This window comes from Phascolarctos cinereus, unplaced genomic scaffold (genome assembly GCF_003287225.1).
Source record: "Phascolarctos cinereus isolate Bilbo 61053 unplaced genomic scaffold, phaCin_HiC Scaffold_726;HRSCAF=1367, whole genome shotgun sequence".
Lineage (NCBI taxonomy): Eukaryota > Metazoa > Chordata > Mammalia > Diprotodontia > Phascolarctidae > Phascolarctos > Phascolarctos cinereus.
In genome coordinates, this window is record NW_027556098.1 from 231308757 (window position 1) to 231328671 (window position 19915).

Here is a 19915-nt window from a genome sequence, read left to right on the forward strand (position 1 = left end):
AATTTATTTTTTTCCTTTCTTTTTTCTCTCCTCTCCCCCCCCCCCAAACCCACCCTAGAGGTGGTTCAGTGACTCAAGTGGATTCTGTGGGGAGGAGTTATGGAAAATATGGATAAGAAATGAATAGGTCAGAAAAAGCATTGAGATTGTGTGAGCTATATTAGTGGAAGGAACATCTGTGCAGTGGAACCTCTGATTCAGGCCATCTAATCCAACCAACATTTGCTAAATATCCACTTGCTCAGACAGCTTATGCTTGAGGAAATATCTTGCATTTGCGTACAAAAATGTAGGATCTCACTAACAAAGAAATTTTAAGGATCCTTATGTAACTAGTAATAATAATAAAAATAAATTTAGAATGTTGCATCACACACACACACACACACACACACACACACACACACACACAAACTATTTGTACTCATTGACTTAATAATTCTGGTTTGGGCCTATACCCCAAAGAAATGGTCAAAAAGAGAAGGAAAAATAATCAGCATGAAGATCTTCTGTACAGTTTTATGTGTATGATTAGAAATAACCCAAATGTCCCATAATAAGGAAGTAGAGAAACAAAAATTATGGTTAATCAATATGATAAAAATTTAATTAAACTGTTAAAACAAGCAGTGTATTTTCATAGCTCTCAATTCATGGAAAGGTGTATCTGAAAGTCTGAGAGATGAGTGGAGTTATAACCTATGATTTCATGGGTAGAGAGAATTCCTGGCATGAAAATTCCATCTTCCAAAGCGAAGCAGCAACTCATTGGCCACTTTGTAGGCTTAGAGTCACTGAAGGATAATGTGGTTTGCCCATAGTCACACAGCTAGTATGTGTCAGAGCAGAACTTCAGCTTAGATTTCGCTGCCTCCAAGACAACCCCTCAATCTACTACTTAACACTGCTTATCTATGGGGGGAGAGAGGTGATACCACTTTAAAAAACAAAATCCAAAATGTGTACAACTACAGTGAAGCAAAACTGAACCATGTACATCATAAAAGTTCAGAAAAGTTCGAGGGATATAATGGAGATTCAAGTTCATTAGGTTCTTCCCTCTTTATGTAATTTATCTTCAGTGCTATAAAGTAGATTCTTGATATGACCTTTGAGCTCTCTTCCAACTCAGAGATTATTCAAAGTATTTGTGTTTGTTCATAATAAGAAGGAAGCTAGCCTGGCATCTTTCATATTAAGCTCCTCGAAGGCTCTTTTGCCTTTTTTTTCTGTCTTTAGCAACTTGGCGTGTAGTGCCTGACACATAGTAGACATCTGATAAATGTTGATTGATTGATTGATTGATTGATTAATTGACAGTGCTGGGCTTACAGAAATTTTCATAGCAGATATTCACTACTGAGAGAAAAAAAGAAACATCACCATAGCTTTTTTTAGCCGTATCTTTAAAATATGTAATTTGGTATGCAGAGGGGTTTGCTTTGGTTTGGTTTTGAGGAGAGTTCCTCCTTTAAATTAAAATGTTGAATCTAGATGGTATTCTCATGGCCTAAAAATAAGTTTTCTGGAGGTAAACTATTTAGACAGAGATATTTTCTCTGAGCTTTCATGTCCCTGGCCCTTATAGATTATGTATACTCTTTGTTTGCAGTGTTTTCTAAAGATTAAACCAAAGCTTTGTACATTTTTTGAAGCTAAGGAAGCTTGCCATACCTATGGTGGTACCCTTCCTTCAGTCCTGAGCCAAAGTGAACAAGGTAAGATGATGAATTAAAGTGAATTTCCTAAAGTTTTTTTTTTTTTGTGGCATGGATCTGTTAGGTAGTCTGGGGGAGACTATGGACTCCTTTTCAGAATTATGTTTTTAGATGCATAAATTACAAAGGAAACCAATTCTAGTACTCTTATTTTAGCTTACTTGTCTTGAATATTGAAATTCAGTTGTCAAAGTATTTTTTAAGCTCACAAAACCTAGGTTAAGAACCTCTCACATGGAAACCAGATCTGATTAGAATGTGGCTGATAGGGATAATGGGAAGTATAGCAGAATAATAACAAGAGAAAGCAGTAGGGGAAATGTAGAAACAGGCTATAATGTCAGTGAAGTTCTATTGGACAATAGTTCAGATTCTGGACACAGTAAAAAACCTAGGTGACACTTAAGGATTTGATGTATTTTGCAAATAAAAGAATTTAGAATTTTAGAAATTCTTCAGAATATGTAGCAGGGAAAAATAGTCTAATATGTAGAAGTTTGTATTTTATGATATAATTGTATATTAAAATATATTACTGACTTCTTAATGAACAAAAAATCCATGCCTTAGTAACTGTTGAGTTAGGTGAGTAAGCAAGGGGGCAAGTGTTCACTTTTTTTAAAAACTATTTTAGATAAGGCATAAATTCTGAATCATTCTCTTTCTTAACAGACTTTATTACATATTTACTGCCCGACTTGGGAGATAATGTTTGGATTGGCTTGTCCAGAAGCACCATGACAAAGATGAGTAAATGGACTGATAATAACAGGCTGTTATACAGTAACTTCCACCCATTATTGCAGGGACGGGAACAAAGGATACCAATGGATGTAAGTTTATAGCACGTCAGTGGCTACAGTTATATCGAATGCCCAGATCTACCATAAAATATTGTCACAGGAGCAGAAGGACACCCACTGTACATCTCTGCTTCCTTCCAACAACATTGTAGAATCCTAGTTTCCAGGCCTATGTTCCAGTGAAGGGGCTCTTAAACTTTCTTGTGTTATGAACCCCTTTGTTAGTCTGGTGAAGCCTATGGAACTCTTCCCAGAATCATGTTGTTTCAGTCCTGTCTGATTCTCCATGGCCCTGGTTGGGGTTTTCCTGGCAAAGATGCTGGAGTGGTTTGCCATTTCCTCCTCCAGTTCATTTTTCAGATGAGGAAACTGAGGCAAACAGAGTATGTGAAGTGACTTGCCCAGGATCACATAGCTGGCAACTGTCTGAGGCCAGATTTGAACTCAGAAGTTGAATGTTCCTGACTCCAGGCTCAGCACTGTATCCACTGCACCGCATAGGTGCCTTTTTAGTTGGAGAAAATGCTAAATTCCAGTTGGTGAAAAAAAAAATTAAATTTTTTTTCCTAACCAAATTCATAGACTTTTTGTGAATTCAGGCACAAGATTTTATTTAATCTTTTGAAATTTTTGGCCTCAGGCTCAAAGTCCTTTAAAAAATTCTATAAGACAGATAACAATTCAATCATGAACAATGGTTTTTCCTAAGAAATGGACATAAATCACAAAAAGAGGCGCTAAATATGAGCAACAGTGGTATTGGTGACAATTACAGTAGCTGCCAGCCACTTCTGTAGCTTCCCTCCACATCCTTCCCCGTCCTCACACACACTTTAAAACTAGCTCCCATTCTTTAACACCATAGGCAAAGTTTCAGTCATTGGCCATTCCAAAAAGGTGATTTTGAGAGTATTCAAAGCATTTGTGTCTGCTGTAATATTCTCCACATTAGCATCACCAAACACCAGTGTTACACAAGAATTGTTGTAATCACATTATAGGAGATTTGAGTGTTCTCTAAAGCTTTACTGGGGTATTTTAAAGTTAGTTCTGTTTTCCTGTGCTTTGGGGAATTCAGTAGGGTTTCTGAATCCAATTAATTTAGTTCTTTGTTGAAATACATTAAAAACGAAAACTCAGAAAGTCCTTGGGCCTGGATTATGTGTCTCTGAAAAAATAAATCACTTAAACTGTCCTTGATCTTCATACTTCAGTGTTATGAATCCTTTGCCTTTTTATTTAGTATTTTGATGAAGATGCAAACAGTCATTGTGCTGTGATGCTCAATCTTCAGAATTCGATGTTAACTGGGACGTGGAATTTAACTTCCTGTCAAGAACAACACAATTTATCTCTATGTCAAAAATATTCAGGTATGATTTTTTTTATTTGCAGCAAATATTATGCTTGTGTGATAGCATATATAAAGGTAAAGGTAAAGATGAAATTTAGCAGAAAAGGTTTGTCACTGAAATGCATAAATGTAGTTTTTATGTAGCTTAACTTGGCACAATAATGTCCTCAGATATCTTTCAACTTTATGAAGCAGATTGAGTTATTAAGGCAGATGATCCTAGGATCTAAAATAGTCTAGCCTGAATAGCTTTCACACATTCTTTTGGTTTAGGAATGGTTTAGTTTAATTCTTTTGGTATAGGAATATGTTTTCCACATTATGACCTTTTCTTATTTAATAGGTGATGCTGTTAAATAAATAGTATTCTAAGAACCTGAATGATAATGGTAATATAATTAATGCAGTTCCTAAAGCCTCTTAATTAAAAATGACAATGAAGCAGTTTGGAAATTAAGAGAATCTCATTACATATATGCATGTGCCTTCATTCCTTAACCTTTGTCTTAGTCCAATTCCATTTTCCCCCAATCAGTATCCCTTTTTAGGGTTAAATTGACTTAACCATCTTTCATACCTCTTTAGTTGCTATTGACAAGTCTTCAGAGGCTTCCCCCAGTGGTCGAAGGGGGCCTTCCCTTCTTGGGCACATTCTGTCACCTGTGGTAGTCAGAAACAAAAATTCATGTAATCCCTTCCATCCTTTGCAGTGGCAAGATATCTGCTTTTTATTTTTAAATGTGAGCAAATGATTACTGTGAGTACTGTGTTCCCAATACTATCCTAAGCACTGAGAAAAATACAAATATAGGTAGGCAAGACATATAGATAACATGCACGAATCTATATGTGTGTACATGTGTGTATATGTCCATATATACATATGCACACATATGTGCATACATATACACACATACACATATGTGCATGTACACACATGTACATACAGTTTCCTCATCTGTAAAATGAGTTTGAGAAGGAAATGAAAAACCACTCCAGCATCTTTGCTGAGAAAACCCCAAATGGGGTCAGGAAGAGTCAGACACATCTGAAACAAATGGACAACAACAACAATCTTGGTTTATAGTGTGGGAAATGAGTTGCAAAAGCTTTGATGAACAAGTAGAGGTTGGCTAAGCTGTGTTTCATTCTATCCTTACAACTACACTGCATAAGCATTGTGCTATCACAGATATAAGTACCATGTGGGTTGGATGCCACTGACCCATCTTGTCAAGAATTTGGAGCTCCATGACAATGAATCTAGAGAAAAAGTACTGCTAAGTTCCTCCTAAATCTTGCGTCGATTGCTGTATTTGAAGATGATTACAGAGTATTATCCTAAAGCATCAATTCTTTTTCACTGGACTTCATCAAATACAGTTCATAAATTTAAAAAGTTGAACAAAATCTAGATCAATATGTGAACCATAGTCAGACCCTTTCTCTCAAGAACTTGGATCACACAAAATCAGTTTGCTCCTGGAAGGTAACCTCAAAAGGATCAGTTTCTCTCTTTGGTTCCTGCCCTACCTGGAATTCTCTAGAAAACTATAAAAATAATGCTTAGTTATAGTTCAAGTCTAGGTTTCTCCTAATGTGGGTAATAGGGTTCCAACACCCATGCGGGCACAATATAATATACAATGTGCAATACAGGCATTAGGTATGGAATAGATACTGAACCTGTCATAATATTGGCATGGGGAACTCCAAGATGAAGAAATCTCTCTACCAATTCAAATCAACATCTTCTCTGCAACCTGATAGTTTTAGAGTTAAATATTACATTTTAAAACTAAATCAAAATTCTGAAGGACTTATGACAAAAAATGCTTTCCCCCCAGAACTGATGGAATCTGGATGCAGATCGAAGCATAGGGTTTTTTTTTAATTTTATTTTTCTTGGTTTTTTTGTCTTCACTTTCTTTTGCAACATGGCTAATATAGAAATATTTTTAGCATGACTTCACATGTGTAACCTATATTAAATTGCTTACCTTCTCAAGGAAGTGCGAGGAGAGGGAGGAAAGAGAATTTAGAACTCTAAATTGAAAAAAAAGTTAAAAAGATTTTAAGTGTAACTGAGAAAAAAATAAAATACAAAAAAAAAAAAAACAACAACAACAAACCCTAAGTCAATATGCTGATCCTTATGTATAGTTTAGTGGCCTCCATTTCTATTTGCGTGGACACCTCTGATCAAGAGCAGTGATGTCAAACACAAATAGAAAGACATCCCTGCCAGCTGCATCTTGACTTAGGAAACCACAAATTAACATTATCTATGTAGTGTTGTATTTTTAATTTATGTTGTTAAACATTTCCCAATTACATTTTAATCTAGTTAGGACATACTGCTCCTACCCCTAGCAGATGTAAGATCGCCTTTATTTTACCCTCCACAAAGAAAAATGCATAGGAATGAAAGAACTCACAGAAGCCCGTGGAACATCACCCTCCTCTTGGAAGTTGATCTTTGGGACTACTGAAGAGGACTCCTCATTCACCTCATACCTGTACTATCAGGAAAACTCATAGCAACAGTAAGAAAATTTGACAAGATCCACATGTGTGACCCATCCATGACATGGATGTAGATCTTCAGCTGCAGAATGACCTTCATCCTACTCCAAGAAGTATGCTGTTGAGGAAGCCTGCTGAGAGGCTGCTGCTCAAACATTTGAATTCAGAAACTCTTAAACTTGGGACGACTACAAGGCAGTTCCCAGAGGTAGTGCTTCTCAGGCTAGAAAGTTAGATTCCAGGATCATATTCCCTAGGGAATTCAAAGTCTCATTGTATGCAGAAGGCTGGGGTTCTAGAACAGTGTTCCTAGAATTCCTCTCCCTGTCTATGTGTAAACACTTAACTACCATTGCCACGTACTTCTTACTCTCACCATTTCTGCTCCTGAGGTGAATGAGAGATTAGGAGAAACCCCCTCTTTTCCTCACTGTACCCTAATCTAGATGTCTCAGAAGGAGAGATTGTGGAGGGGAAAAAGAGGCCAATCCATTTCATAGTTTAATTTTAGAGACCACAAAAGAAGATGAGTTGTCTTTCAGGAGTCCACTTCACCTGACTACCACTCAGCCCGGGTCCTCTTAGCAAGGTACTTAGTGTTATAGATATGCCTTCCTAAGAGTTGCCCTGCGTAACAAAGTTTCATCTTGCAATCTCATTAAATTATTAGGAATGGTGCATCAAAATGATACAAAGTATTTTTTTGCCATCAGATTTTGTTTTGAAATTGGTATTTTTAGAGGAAAATCATTGTGTATCCCATGTCATGTACCCCATAACCATACCCCAAAGCAAAATTTTACGTTAATCTATCGAACCACTATTGGCTAAATTTTAAAAAACGAATGAAGACTGAACCCTAAGCCAATAATGATAAGCATTTATTAAATGCCAATAGTGTATTTGGGGCAGCTAGGTGTCTCGGTGGATAGAGTGGGCATAAAGATCCTTCCTGAGTTCAAATCTGACCTCAGACACTTACTGTGTGACGCTAGGCAAGCCACTAACCCTGTTTGCCTCAGTTTCCTCATCTGCAAAATGAGCTGGAGAAGGAAATGGCAAACTACTCCATTATCTTTGCCAAGAAAACCCCAAATGGGATCACACAGTCGGAACATGACTGAAACTGAACAACAGTGTTCTAGGTGTAACTACTGTTGTTATTATTAATATAACACTTGACCACCTTGCCCCCGTTGCCTGAAAGCCAAGTATGTTATGTTTTACCCCTCCCCAAGATTCTTGGGTTGCCTCAAGGGGAGGTGTCTAGACTCTCTGTCAGTGATGTTTCCTCAGTTGTAGGGACCCCTTACCCCACTTCCATCCTACTAAAGTAGGATCAACTTTTACAAAGAAATATTTACTTCAAAAGTATAACAATCAAATATACAAACATTCCTCAGTACCTGAAAAGCATACTCCCTTCCCTCCCCCTTTACTACCTCAGGCTCTGGGAGAGGGAAAGAGCCTAAGGTTCACAATTTAGCTTGGTTTCCTACAGAGCACAGCCCCAATTCCAGCACCAAGACCCCTCCTTGGTCTCAAGTCCCAGGCACCCTGGCTTTTCATGGCTTCCCTGCTGAGCTGACTGACTGCAACATCTTGCCTAGGAGGCTTGCTGTCAGAGTCGGAGTGGCTCCTGCTGCCAGGGCCCACAGGTACCTCCTATACCTGAAACTGAGAAGGACAGAGGAAACAGAAACACCCCCAAGTCCCAGGTCCTAAAAGGAAAGAAGAGGAAATGTATCCCTCCCATTCTCGATTCAATTCGTGGCCCCTAAACTGTGGGTGAACTGTGCGTGATCATCACCCTCTGGACACAGCAACAAAGAGTGCACAAAATAGAAAGACTGTCCCAGTCTGTCAGTATTAAAGACACAGCTGTTCCAACTATGAAGAAGGCACCTACTCCCAGCAATGTGGTGGAAGAAGTAAGATGTTTCCTTCCAGAAGCAGAGTGCCTCCATGGTAGTAGATCTAGGCATGTGCAAAGCAAGCTCCCATCACATTGATAATTGGCTAATTATTAATAGGGTAGCTAGGTGGCAGAGTAGATAAGTGCAAGGCCTGAGTACAGATTCAATCTCAGATACTATATGACCCTGGGCAAGTCATTTAACCTTATTTGCCTCAGTTTCCTCATCTGTAAATTGAGCTGGAGAAGGAAATAGCAAACCACTCCATTATCTTTGGGAACCCCAAGAGTCAGACATGACTGAAATGATTGAACACCAAAAATAATTAATAATTCATTTTATATAACACAGTTTTACAGAGAACAAACTGGATAGTATAAATATATCCTTTTCATAGCTTAGTTAACTGATCATCAAAGAGGTTAAGTTAAACTCTACCTTTTCCATGTAAGATATCTGCTAAAAAAAAAAAAAGAATATGTGAACAAATGAAGTTAGGATTCAATGCCAGTTCTCTATCCGCTGTGCCATATTGCCTCTACCTCTAGCATATATGAAATAGCTATATGTGGGATTTTCTTTAAAAATAAAGAACTATGGAACATTATTTTGAAATCAGAAGATTTCTTTGGGCAACTCAATTCATCTCTTTCAACCTCAGTTTCCTTGTCTATTAAACGAGGGGACCAGACTAAAAGATCTACTTCTATGGTTCCTTCAAGATTTAAATTCTATGACCCAGTGACACTTTGGTTATATGTTATTGTTGTTGTTGTTAATTGTTCAATCGTATCTGACTCTTTGTGGTCCCATTTAGGGTTCTCTTGGCAAAGATGCTGGAGTGGCTTGCCATTCCCTTCTCCAGCTCATTTTACATATGAGGAAACTGAGGCTAACAAGGTTAAATGACTTTCCCAGGATCACACAGCTAGTAAGTGTCTGAGCCTGGATCTGAACTCATGAAGATGAGTCTTGGCTCTAGGCCTATCCACTGTGACACCTAATGGCCATAAACAAATACAGAAAAATTAACTTCTAATTTAAAGTGCAGTGCCCATTCCACTATATCACTGAGAATATCCATCTGAGCAACTCAATTGTGCAGTGGGTTTTTCTAGTTTTTGATCTCCATATGTCTTATTCAATCAGACCTCTCCCTATTGTGGGATACAATATGTGGAGCTGAGTAAGAGCACAAAAACTCAAGTAAAAACTGTGAATATATGACACTATCTCACTTCTCTGATATCACTATGGAAATGCAGATCTGGGCCCTCGCCCATAGATGTGTGTCACACTAGCAGAAGGGAAAGAGGCATGCTTTCCCCACACATGCCCATACCTGCTTCAATAGTGACCTGTAGTAGAAACGGAAAAGTGGTGTAAGAATCAGATTACAGTCTGTAGAGGGCAACAAATCACCTTCTTATCCTTTATGACCTGCCTACCCCACTTCATCAAATGTCAAATGATTAACTCTATTATAAAGACAAACATTATTTGCTAAGCTTATGCTTGGAAGAGAATGTGGACACCCAACACTTCATTAATCACGCCACCTTCTATTCTAAATAGCAGTTAAATAGGTGTCTGAGAATGGGTTTCTAGTATCCTTCCAAAAAGTTTTGTAGTTCCTTTTATTCACCCAGAGTACAGTGAGGTTTTAACAGGGAGGCAGAGTGGATAAAGAGAAATAGAGCTTCATCATGTAATCAGAGTGGCCTTACACTGTCGAGGAGTCATAGCGGTAGAACGTCTAGTCCAGCTCCTTCATTTCATAGACAAGGAAACTGAGGTTGAAAGAGATGAATTTCCTTGTCCAGGGCAGATTTCTGCTTCTAAAGCCATGTTCCATAGTACCTCCGTACACCAAGAAGTGGCATTCTGATAGTAATTATTGAGACACCATGGTGGTTATAGTGCTGGACTTGGATTTCATTAGACCCTAGTTCAAATCCGACTTGACACTTTCATATGACTCTGGGCAAGTCACTTAACCTTTCTCAGTCTCAATTTCCTCATCTGTAAAATGGAGATAATAATGGTACCTACCTCAAATGATCATTGTGAGAATCAAATGAGATGCCTATAAAGCACTTAGCAAACCTTAAAGCACTATATAAATGCTATTATTAAACTTTTTATTATTATTAAAGCTATTAACTGTTTGTCCCACAATCTGATACTTGCTGCCTTTCATTCCCAGACACTGACCATAAAGCAAAACTGAAACATAACCTTAAAGGATGACTTTGGAGATCTGCTTATAAGTGCTCTTTCCAGTGTGAACCTTGAAATGTAAAGATTGGCTATCCTTTCAGGAATTAAGCAGGGTGTCAGAACTAGTGTGGAGAGGACACTTGATATATCCCCTTAATAAAGCAATTCAGACAATAGAAGTAGTTGCCATCGACCTTGAGCAACAATCTGATTTCAAGCCACTTCTCTACTCTGTTAAGGACTTAAAAATTGCACAGAAAACATTAGATCAGATGAATGGAGTTTTCCTTTATTTTCAGAAAAGAAAAATCCTTTGTCAAACATTTTACTTGTAGTGACAAGTGAATTCTCTTTCGTCCTCACACTCCTGCTCTAAAACCTCCACGTAGTCCCATATTACAGGCCGGGGGGATGCAGAACGGAGGGGACGTGGAGGAGGGAACATTGGAACTGAGCCCTTTGTGACCAGTGTTTAAAAAATAAAAGGCAATTACCCAGGGCTTTCAGGTGATTTCTTTTTATTTTTGACACAGAAATTCAAGATAATCACATGTTGCCAAACACCTCTGGCATTATAAAGTATCGAGGTTATTCCTACAAAATAATCCTGAAAGCGATGACTTGGTATGAGGCCCTGAAGGAGTGCCAAAAGGAGGCCATGCAGTTAGTGAGCATCACAAATCCTTATCAACAAGCTTTCCTTACTGTGCAGACTGTTCTTAGTAATTCTTCATTGTGGATTGGACTCTCAAGCCAAGATGTAAGTATACTGTCCTGACGCTATGGAGAAATTGTGTGAACATTTGTTTTCAGAAATGTTTTCTGTAATGAAAGCCTAAATTTATCCATAGAGTGCAGCATTTTATTCCAGTACAGTCAGTCAGTAATCCATAAGTGTTTGTTATATGTTAGGCACTGTGCTAAGTGCTACAAAGAAGGGCAAAAGATAGTCCTTGCTCTCAAGGGGCTCCTAGTCGGATAGAGGGAGACGTCATGCAAATAACTCTGTTCAAACAAACTACATACATATATATTTATATGTATACATTTATATACATAAACTATATATATGTATATATACACACATATAAATTGGAGATGATCAATAGAGGGAAAGCACTGGCATTAAGGAGCATCAAGAAAGACTTCTTGTAGAAGATGAGATTTTAGCTGGGACTTGAAGCCAAGGAAGTAGAAGAGGAAGAGGAAGAAGAAGGTGGTGTTGAAGGTGAGGAGGGAGAAATTCAAAATGTATATGGCCTTCAGTAGCAGGCGTCTTACCATCGATGAATAGAGCCATATTTCTTCTGTTCACATAATAAGGAGAGAAATCTCTAGTAACCACCCAGAATGCTTCTTTTTTACTTGTGATTAAGACTTGAGGTGAATAGAAAGTAGGAACTAGAAAAGTTCTCTATATCCAACTACAGAGAAGATAAAGAGAACATAGGATCACAGATTTAGAGCTAAAAAGGACCTCAGAAATCGTCTGGTCCAACCCTTTTATTTTAGTTATTGGAAAATTGAGGCCCAGGTTGATTATAGGATTCATGCACAGGTAGTAAATGGCAGAGTCATCTAAACCTGGAACCTCTCCTAGGAAGAAGAAAAAAGAAAGCAATGCTAAAATTTGTTGCGTAGGAAAGCAAAATGGAGAAATCTACATTTACAGCTATTTTAATAATAATCATCATCATAGGTAATATTTATATAGCACTTACTATGTGTCAGGCACTGTGCTAAACCCTTTACAATTATTATCTCATTTGATTCTCACAACAACCCTGGGAGGTAGATGCTGTTATCATCTCCATTTTACAGTCTAGGAAACTGAGACAAACAAAAGTTAAGTGACTTGCCCAGGGTCACATAGCTAATAAGTGTCTGAGACCGGATTTAAATTCATATCTTCCTGATTCTAGCCTGGGAAATTTTTGAAAGTTGTATGGAAGATGGATTAGAGTGGGAAGAAATTTGAGACAAGGAGTCCAATTCAGGAAGCTATTGAAATAGGCCAGATGAGGTCCAGAGAGTCCTCTCTGAGTCCAGAGAGGTGATGAAGAACTGAATGAAGATAGTGACTTTGTGAATAAAGAGAAAGAGTCAGAGGTGAGAGATGTTGCAAAAGTAGAAATGACAAGCTTTAGTAATTTAATAGATCTGTAGAGTGAGTGAGAGTGAGGATTGAAGGAGAGCACTGAGAACCTGGAAGACTAGAAGGGTGGTGGTGGTGGTCCCATTGACAGAAATAAGGTAGTTTGGAAGAAGGGTTTGAGATGTCTCCAGGTTGTCCAGTTTAAAGTGTCCAATAAGTTTTGCAGTACTATATGGTTCCATGAGTTATCTTCATAAAGCCCTCTGGGATCATTAATCTATGGGAGTTGATAAAGTCACCAAAAGAGGTAGTGTAGAGAGAGAAAAGAAAAAGCCAGAACAGAGGCTTCTTGAATGATAGCTTGAAGGGGTGATTAGATCTAGTGAAGAACTTGGCATGTTTGAAGGCAGCGGGGAGGTTGCAAGTAAATAAGGAGAAGTTTATATTCCTACTACCTCTCATATAGTAATGAATAATTAATAAATACCAGTTAGCTTGGAGAGGTAATGTCCTCTGGTTCTCCCTAGGGATGAAACTGTTTAGGGACCATTCCTTTTTTTGCATAAAACTTTGGCTTTAATATCTTTGCATTTAGTTATTTATGAAGTATTTTGGAAATGGCAATTATTTCCACATAGAATCATGGAATTTTGTAGCTAGAAGAAACCTTAAATACTATTTTTACAGCAGTTCTTAACCTGGGGTCAATGGTTCCCTAAGGGTTTACAGATAGATTTTAAGTAGTTCATAAAAATAAACAGGAAAAATATATACATCTTTATTTCCATAACCTCTAGCTGAAATTTAGCATTTCCTTCAATTATATAAAAACATTATTCCAAGAAGAAATCCACAGATTTCGTCATTACTGCCAAAGGATCCATGATAAAAAAGGAGGACCATTCATTTTCTGTATCCTCCTCAGACTTCTTCCAACCCCTTATTCCAAAATCTTATTATTAGTTCTTTCTCCATACTCATCTCCGTGGCTTCAATTAGCACCTCTGTGAAGATGACCCTGCAGCATGCTGCACTTGGGGTCAAGAAGACCTCCCTTTGAATCTTACCCAAGGGGCAGCTAGGTGTCACAGTAAATAAAGCTCCAGCCTTGGAGTCAGGAGGACCTGAGTTCAAATTCATCCTGTGTGACCCTGGGCAAGTCACTTAACCCCATTTGTCTCACCAAAATAAATAAATGAATGAATGAATGAATCTTACCCAAAACACTAGCTTGGTAACCCTGGAAAAATCTAAGCCTCAGTTTTCCTCATCTATAAAATGGGACTAATAATATCTGTAGCACTTATCTTACAGGATTACCGTGAGGATCAAATGAACTAATGTGTTTATAAACACTTTATAGATGCCTGTTGTAATTATTACTCTCAAATCTGTATCTCCCCTCAAAACCTCAACTCAAAGGTCCCTTTTCATATTCCCAATTGCCTACTGGATATTTCTTCCAATATGTTCCATCAGCTCTTCCAAAAGACAAAATTTTTCTCTTCTCATCCAGACAGCAAAAGAACAATTGACTTTCCCCTTCTTTCTGCTGATGCAACCCCATCTTACTAAGCGTTGAAAGCCTCTAATCTCAGAGCAGTCTTGTACTCTTTTATTAACCTTTACTCTACCCATGCACCCTTTTATCAACTCTTGTCAATTCTGTCTCTGCAATATCTTTACATCCATCCCCTCCTCTTAGTTTCCACTGCAAACTATCCCTCAAAAAGAAATGAAATCTAGCTGCATTTGGCATCAGACAAAACTCGAATTTGAGTTCTGCCTCTAATACTACCTGTATGATTATAGATAAAACACTTTGACCTCTCTGTCTTAACATCCCTCAAAGGGTAGCTGCAAAGTTCAGTTACAGTAATCGATATAAAGTGCTTTATAGATATCTGAGCATCAAACAAATGTCTTCTTGCCAACTATTGTAGCTGCCTCCTCACTAGTCTTTCTCCCCTCCAATCCATCTTTCACACTTCTGCCTAAGTGGTCTTGCCAGTAAACTGTTCTTTTTGTGCCACTTCTTTATTTTAAAAACCTTTAGTGGCTCCCCATCCCTTTAAATCCTAGGATTTAAAGCCTTCCACAATTTGTTTATGTTCTACTTTTACAAGCTCATCCTGTACCTTTATGGGCTCGTCCTGCACCATCTTCCTTCTCATGCTCTACCCAATAAATCTTGTATACTCTCCCTCCCCATTCTCATCCTGTCCTCTTCGGTCACTGTGCCTTTGCACATGTTTCCCATTCCTGGAATGGCCTCTCTTCAACCCTCCCTGCCTCCTGAATAGTTTTCATTAAGGCCCAATTGAGGGGCTACTTCTCCCTTCCCTGTGATCTTCACACACACACACACACACATACACTTTCTTCTTACGCCCTTTCCTCCCTTTCATCAGTAATTTGAGGGCTTATTTTTCTGTTCCTATGAGATTCCAGATTAGAATATGATAAATTATACATAAGCTCTTTGAAGTCAAGGTGTATTTTTTAAAGTTTTATTTATTTTATTCTGAACTTAAGAAATAAAACATGCATTTCCATAACATAGAATAGGAAGAAAAAATTATTATACATGAAATTGCAAGTTGATTATGTCCCACTTACTATTCATTTTAAATATATAATAAAGTTATCATGTAACTTTTTTTCTTTCCTCCCAACCCCAACCTAGAAATGGTTATCATAGGTCTATATATGTGTGTATGTGTGTGTGTGTGTGTGTATGTGTGTATATATAGCAGGTGTGTCCCTACTCCATAAGTTGTACCTTGAATTCTCTTGAACCAACATGTTCTCAACAACTGAATAGAACGTCTTCATCTAAGCACGTTGTTACTAGATACCATAGGAGAGGAGAAAGAAATCCCTTTTTCCCTCTTCATATACACAAAGCACTCCAACTTCCCAGTTCTATTTAAAAAGCCTCTATGGTTGTGCCTGATTTATTTGCTTAAACTATCTCCCTGTTCTCTCATGACTCATTCAAAGAACTGCTCATATTTTGTTAAAGGATAACTAGTTGTGGCCACAGTTTTCTAATTAGTTTAAAACATTGTTATAACCTTACCTGACTAAATTCTTCAACTAGTCAATGTGGAGTTGAGGGGGTGGGAGGAGAGGAGGGAATTTACATGCACTTTCACTTAAATATGAAAAAAAAATCCAAGAAATGTGAGAACTTATATAAGATGCTACAATGTGTAGACTACAGCTATGTAAATCAAGGCAATATTAAAAGGGGGAAAAAGCAGGTCAGATGCAAAGAACAATGTTGGTACTAACTGGTTAAAGTCAAAGGATACAACCTTCCTTCCTTTTAACAAGATAATAAATTACAAACAAAGGTAAACTATAAAAGTGTAAGATTGCATGTACTTCCAGTCACAATCAGTTTCATGCTATTTTGCTTAACTATTTTTGTGTAATATACTTTGCCGTGGTCATTTGTTGTATGTTTGCTTAGATTTGTCTGCTGGGTCAAAAGAAAGGTGATCCCATTTTTAAAAATGTATCTTTGCTTTTATAGGATGAACTCAACTATGGCTGGTCAGATGGAAAATATTTCAGCTTTAGCCGCTGGTCTGAAAATAGTGCACCACTTGAAGACTGTGTAATTTTGGACACTGATGGTTTCTGGAAAGCTTCTGGCTGCAGAAGCATCCATTCGGGGGCTATCTGTTATACCTCAGGAAGTAAGTTATAATTCTAAATATTTCTATTCTTAAAATGTATTATCTCTAAGGGGTAACAAGCTTTAAGTAGCACTGTGACAAATCTTATTTCATACATGGAAGCCATTTGCTACTATAGAATGGTAGGAAAATATACTTTTGTAAATTGCTTTCCACAATATGTGTGCTCAGGGAAGTTGTGTGTAAATGACATTTTTGTAAACTGGATATTTTCCCACTGATAATATTTTTTAGCTGTTTTTATCTTCATTTTTCACATGGCATCAACTCCTAATATTTTTGCTTCCCTCTGTCTCTTTGTATAAACTAATGCTTATACATCTCTAGATAGTTGATATTTAAAGGAATCCTTTTATAAGGTCAATAATATGTCTTATACCTCATGGTTACTTAATAAATGTTTATTGAATAATCAAACTCTAGCTTGGTTTTTGCAATTGTGTGGATTGTTTTTTCTTAAAGTAGTATATTCACCCCAATTAATTAATTAATTAATTTCCCTTTAAAGAAAATTATAACTGGATTTTCTTGGATACCCAATATCTGTAGGTGGGGGAAGTATCATTCATGTATTTATTTTTTTTGAAGAATCCATGTATTTAGAAATTGAAATATCTCATTCAAAAATGTCTCAAGAAATTACAGAGAGGTGTTTAGAGAAAGTAGTCAAAATTGTTCTAGAAACTTGGTAAAAGTCCTGCCTGCTTATTTTTCTGACTTGGACAACTATGAGATCTTCTATGGTGCAAGAACTATAAGCACTTTAATTTAAAAGCATTCAGCCATTCTATAATGAATCCAAGTAGGTTCTACCAGGCAAATTCCCTTCTAAAGAGAACCACTGTTATTTTAGTTCAAGAGGACCAAGTGATCATGAACAATCTGTTTAGTTCTAGGCCATTACATCAAGGTGCTTTTGAAATTTCCTAATAAGGTCTAGGAGGTTAACTATATGGTATTTAACATTTGTACCTAAAATGGATTGGATAATCCAGTAATCATAGTTCCACTTTTTCTAAAGTATGAGTATAAAAATATTTTATTTTAAAATGTTTTGTTGATGGTTTCATATTTTTATATTACTGTTGCTTCCTAATGACTTCTCAGTCTCCCTTGTTACACTTAAGCAAAATAAATCAACATACTCATTCATGACCTTCTGATAACATATGCCTCATTTCCCACCTTTTGTCGACTACCATTCTGCTCAGAGGAGGAAAGCATTCATTTTTGTTGTTCTGTCGTGTCCGACTCGTCGAGACCCCATTTGAGTTTTCTTGGCAAAGATACTAGAGTAGTTTGTCATTTCCTTCTCCAGCTCATTTTATAGATGAGGAAACTGAGGCAAACAGGGTTAAGTGTCTTGCCCAGAGTCACATAGTAAGTGCCTGAGGCCAGATTTTAACTTGGGAACAAAGGTCTTCCTGACTCCAGGCCTGGCACTCTATTCACTGTGCCATCTAGCTGCCTTAAGCATTCTTCAACTCTTATCTACTAAAGTCACAATTAGAAACAGCATTTATCAGAGTTTTTATGTTTTTCAAAGTTATTTTCCTTTGTGTTATTATGATTGCTGTATAAATTGCTCTCATAGTTCTGAATACTTCATTCTATATGCTTATTCAAGTCTCCCCAAGGTTCTCTGGAACCTATATATTCTTCTTTTCCCCTAGCACACAATAATATTCTATTCCAGTTCTTTGCCACAATTTGTTCAGCCCTTTCAATGGGCACCCACTTTGTCTCCAGCTCATTGTTATCATAAAAAGTGCTGCTATAAATATTTTTGTGCATATGTCACCTTTCTCATTGTCTTTGACTTTCCTTGTAGTATTTGCAGTGCTGTTGTTGAGCCAAAGAGTATATCATTTAGTTTAGTGATTTTTCTATTAAAATTCCAAGTTGTTTATCAGGATGGTTGAGAGAAAAATACCTGCATTGCTCACATTATAGAGGTCTAGTGAGGAAAGTGCTTCATAAATTTTAAAGTGCTATGTAAATATGAGTGATTATAATCATGTGACTGCTGTTATTATGTCTTCTAGATGAGACAGAAGAAGAGGTAAAGAAAGTTGACACTGTTAAATGTCCATCTACTGTTCTCAATACACCTTGGATACCATTTCAGAACAATTGCTACAATTTCATGATTGCCAAAAATAGGTTCCTAGCAGTAACACATGATAACGTGCAACTTACATGTCAGAATCTAAGTAAGTGTATTGTATTTTGGAATTTATTCTATGATTTCTGCCTCTCGTATGCACAAAAAAAGATTAGATAAGAGAAGAATGGGGGGGAGCATGTTGTTGAGATTTCTGTTTCACTCATACTTCCCAGCATTTCTCATTAGTTATTTCCTTTTATACCACATCATTTCATCAACAACAACAAAAAATGAAGATTTCTTTACTGAGAAGATAAAAGCAGCAGCAGCCTTTTCCCTTCTCCCATCAGTTTTAGAAACAAACAGGTGGACATAAGTATGTTGTCATTTAGTCATTTCAGTCATGTCTGACTCTTCGTGACCCCATTTGGGGTTTTCTGGGCAGAGAGACTAGAGTGGTTTGCCATTTCCTTCTTCAACTGATTTTACAGATGAGGAAACTGAGGCAAACAGTGTTCAGTGCCTTGCCCAGGGTCACACAGCTAGTAAGTGTCTGAGGCCAAATTTGAACTCAGGTCTTCCTGACTCCCAACCTGGTGCTCCATCTGCTGCACCACCTGGCTGTCCTATAGTTGTAACATAAGTTACAAAGTATTTTAAACAAAGTATAGAAATCATTCAGATGTTATAGTAGGGTTTAGTAGGGTCTGGGTAAAAATTGGAGTCTGGAGTGTGGCAAGTGGCCCAACCAGTAGCTTAAACTAGAGGAAGAATATTCTCGATGAGATAAACATTAGGATAAAATTATGTTCACAGGTTATTTAAATTAAAAAAAAAAAGCTGTGCTCCTCCAGACGGTCACAACTAGGCCCTATTTAAGACAAGCAGAAGGAGGAGAAGCATGAATACAATTCTATCCAAGCTCCTTACTGTATAATCACAGAGAGTAGGCAGAGGTGACCGAGACAGGGACCACAGTCTCTGCTAATTATTGATCATAGCATGGAAGCTGCAGGGAGACACGAGGAAGTACCGGTGCCAGAATAAAGATCCAATGAGGGAGCAATAACTGTAGCTTCCAATAGCAAAGTAACTGTAATCGTCCCCCCTGAGTCTGAGGCCAGGGCATCAGAGAGCCAAACCAGCAGGAGTCTTGTCTGAGGATGTAACTGACTGCTTGGCAAGTATTGGTTCTGTAAACCTGAGTCATTTAGAGTAGAGGTGTGCCTGCGACGCTCCCCAGTACAGCCCAAGGCAGATCAAAATATAACTGGGAAATATTTAACAAAATAAGTAAAGCTATAGTAAGACATAGATGACATTACATTTTAAAACGAAGTCAATATGTGGTCCGCAGGGATCCTTATGTATGGATCAATGGCCACATTTCTATTTGATGTTGACACCACTGCTAGAAACATGGGCGCAAGGGATCCCTTTAACCAGAAGTACTCCCTGGTGTGCCTTTC

General features: G+C 37.6%; 1 protein-coding gene across 2 annotated transcripts in view; it reads left to right on the forward strand.

Moving 5' to 3' along the window:
- LOC110220720 (CD302 antigen) overlaps window positions 1–19915 on the forward strand; it is a 188380-nt gene that overhangs the window by 79060 nt on the left and 89405 nt on the right. For both annotated transcript variants that reach the window (XM_021004867.2, XM_021004869.2), the window contains exons 22-27: window positions 1613–1718; window positions 2391–2551; window positions 3765–3894; window positions 11071–11297; window positions 16174–16339; window positions 18385–18552. In XM_021004867.2, the coding sequence (XP_020860526.1) occupies window positions 1613–1718; window positions 2391–2551; window positions 3765–3894; window positions 11071–11297; window positions 16174–16339; window positions 18385–18552 (958 nt within the window). The remainder of the gene's footprint in view (window positions 1–1612; window positions 1719–2390; window positions 2552–3764; window positions 3895–11070; window positions 11298–16173; window positions 16340–18384; window positions 18553–19915) is intronic.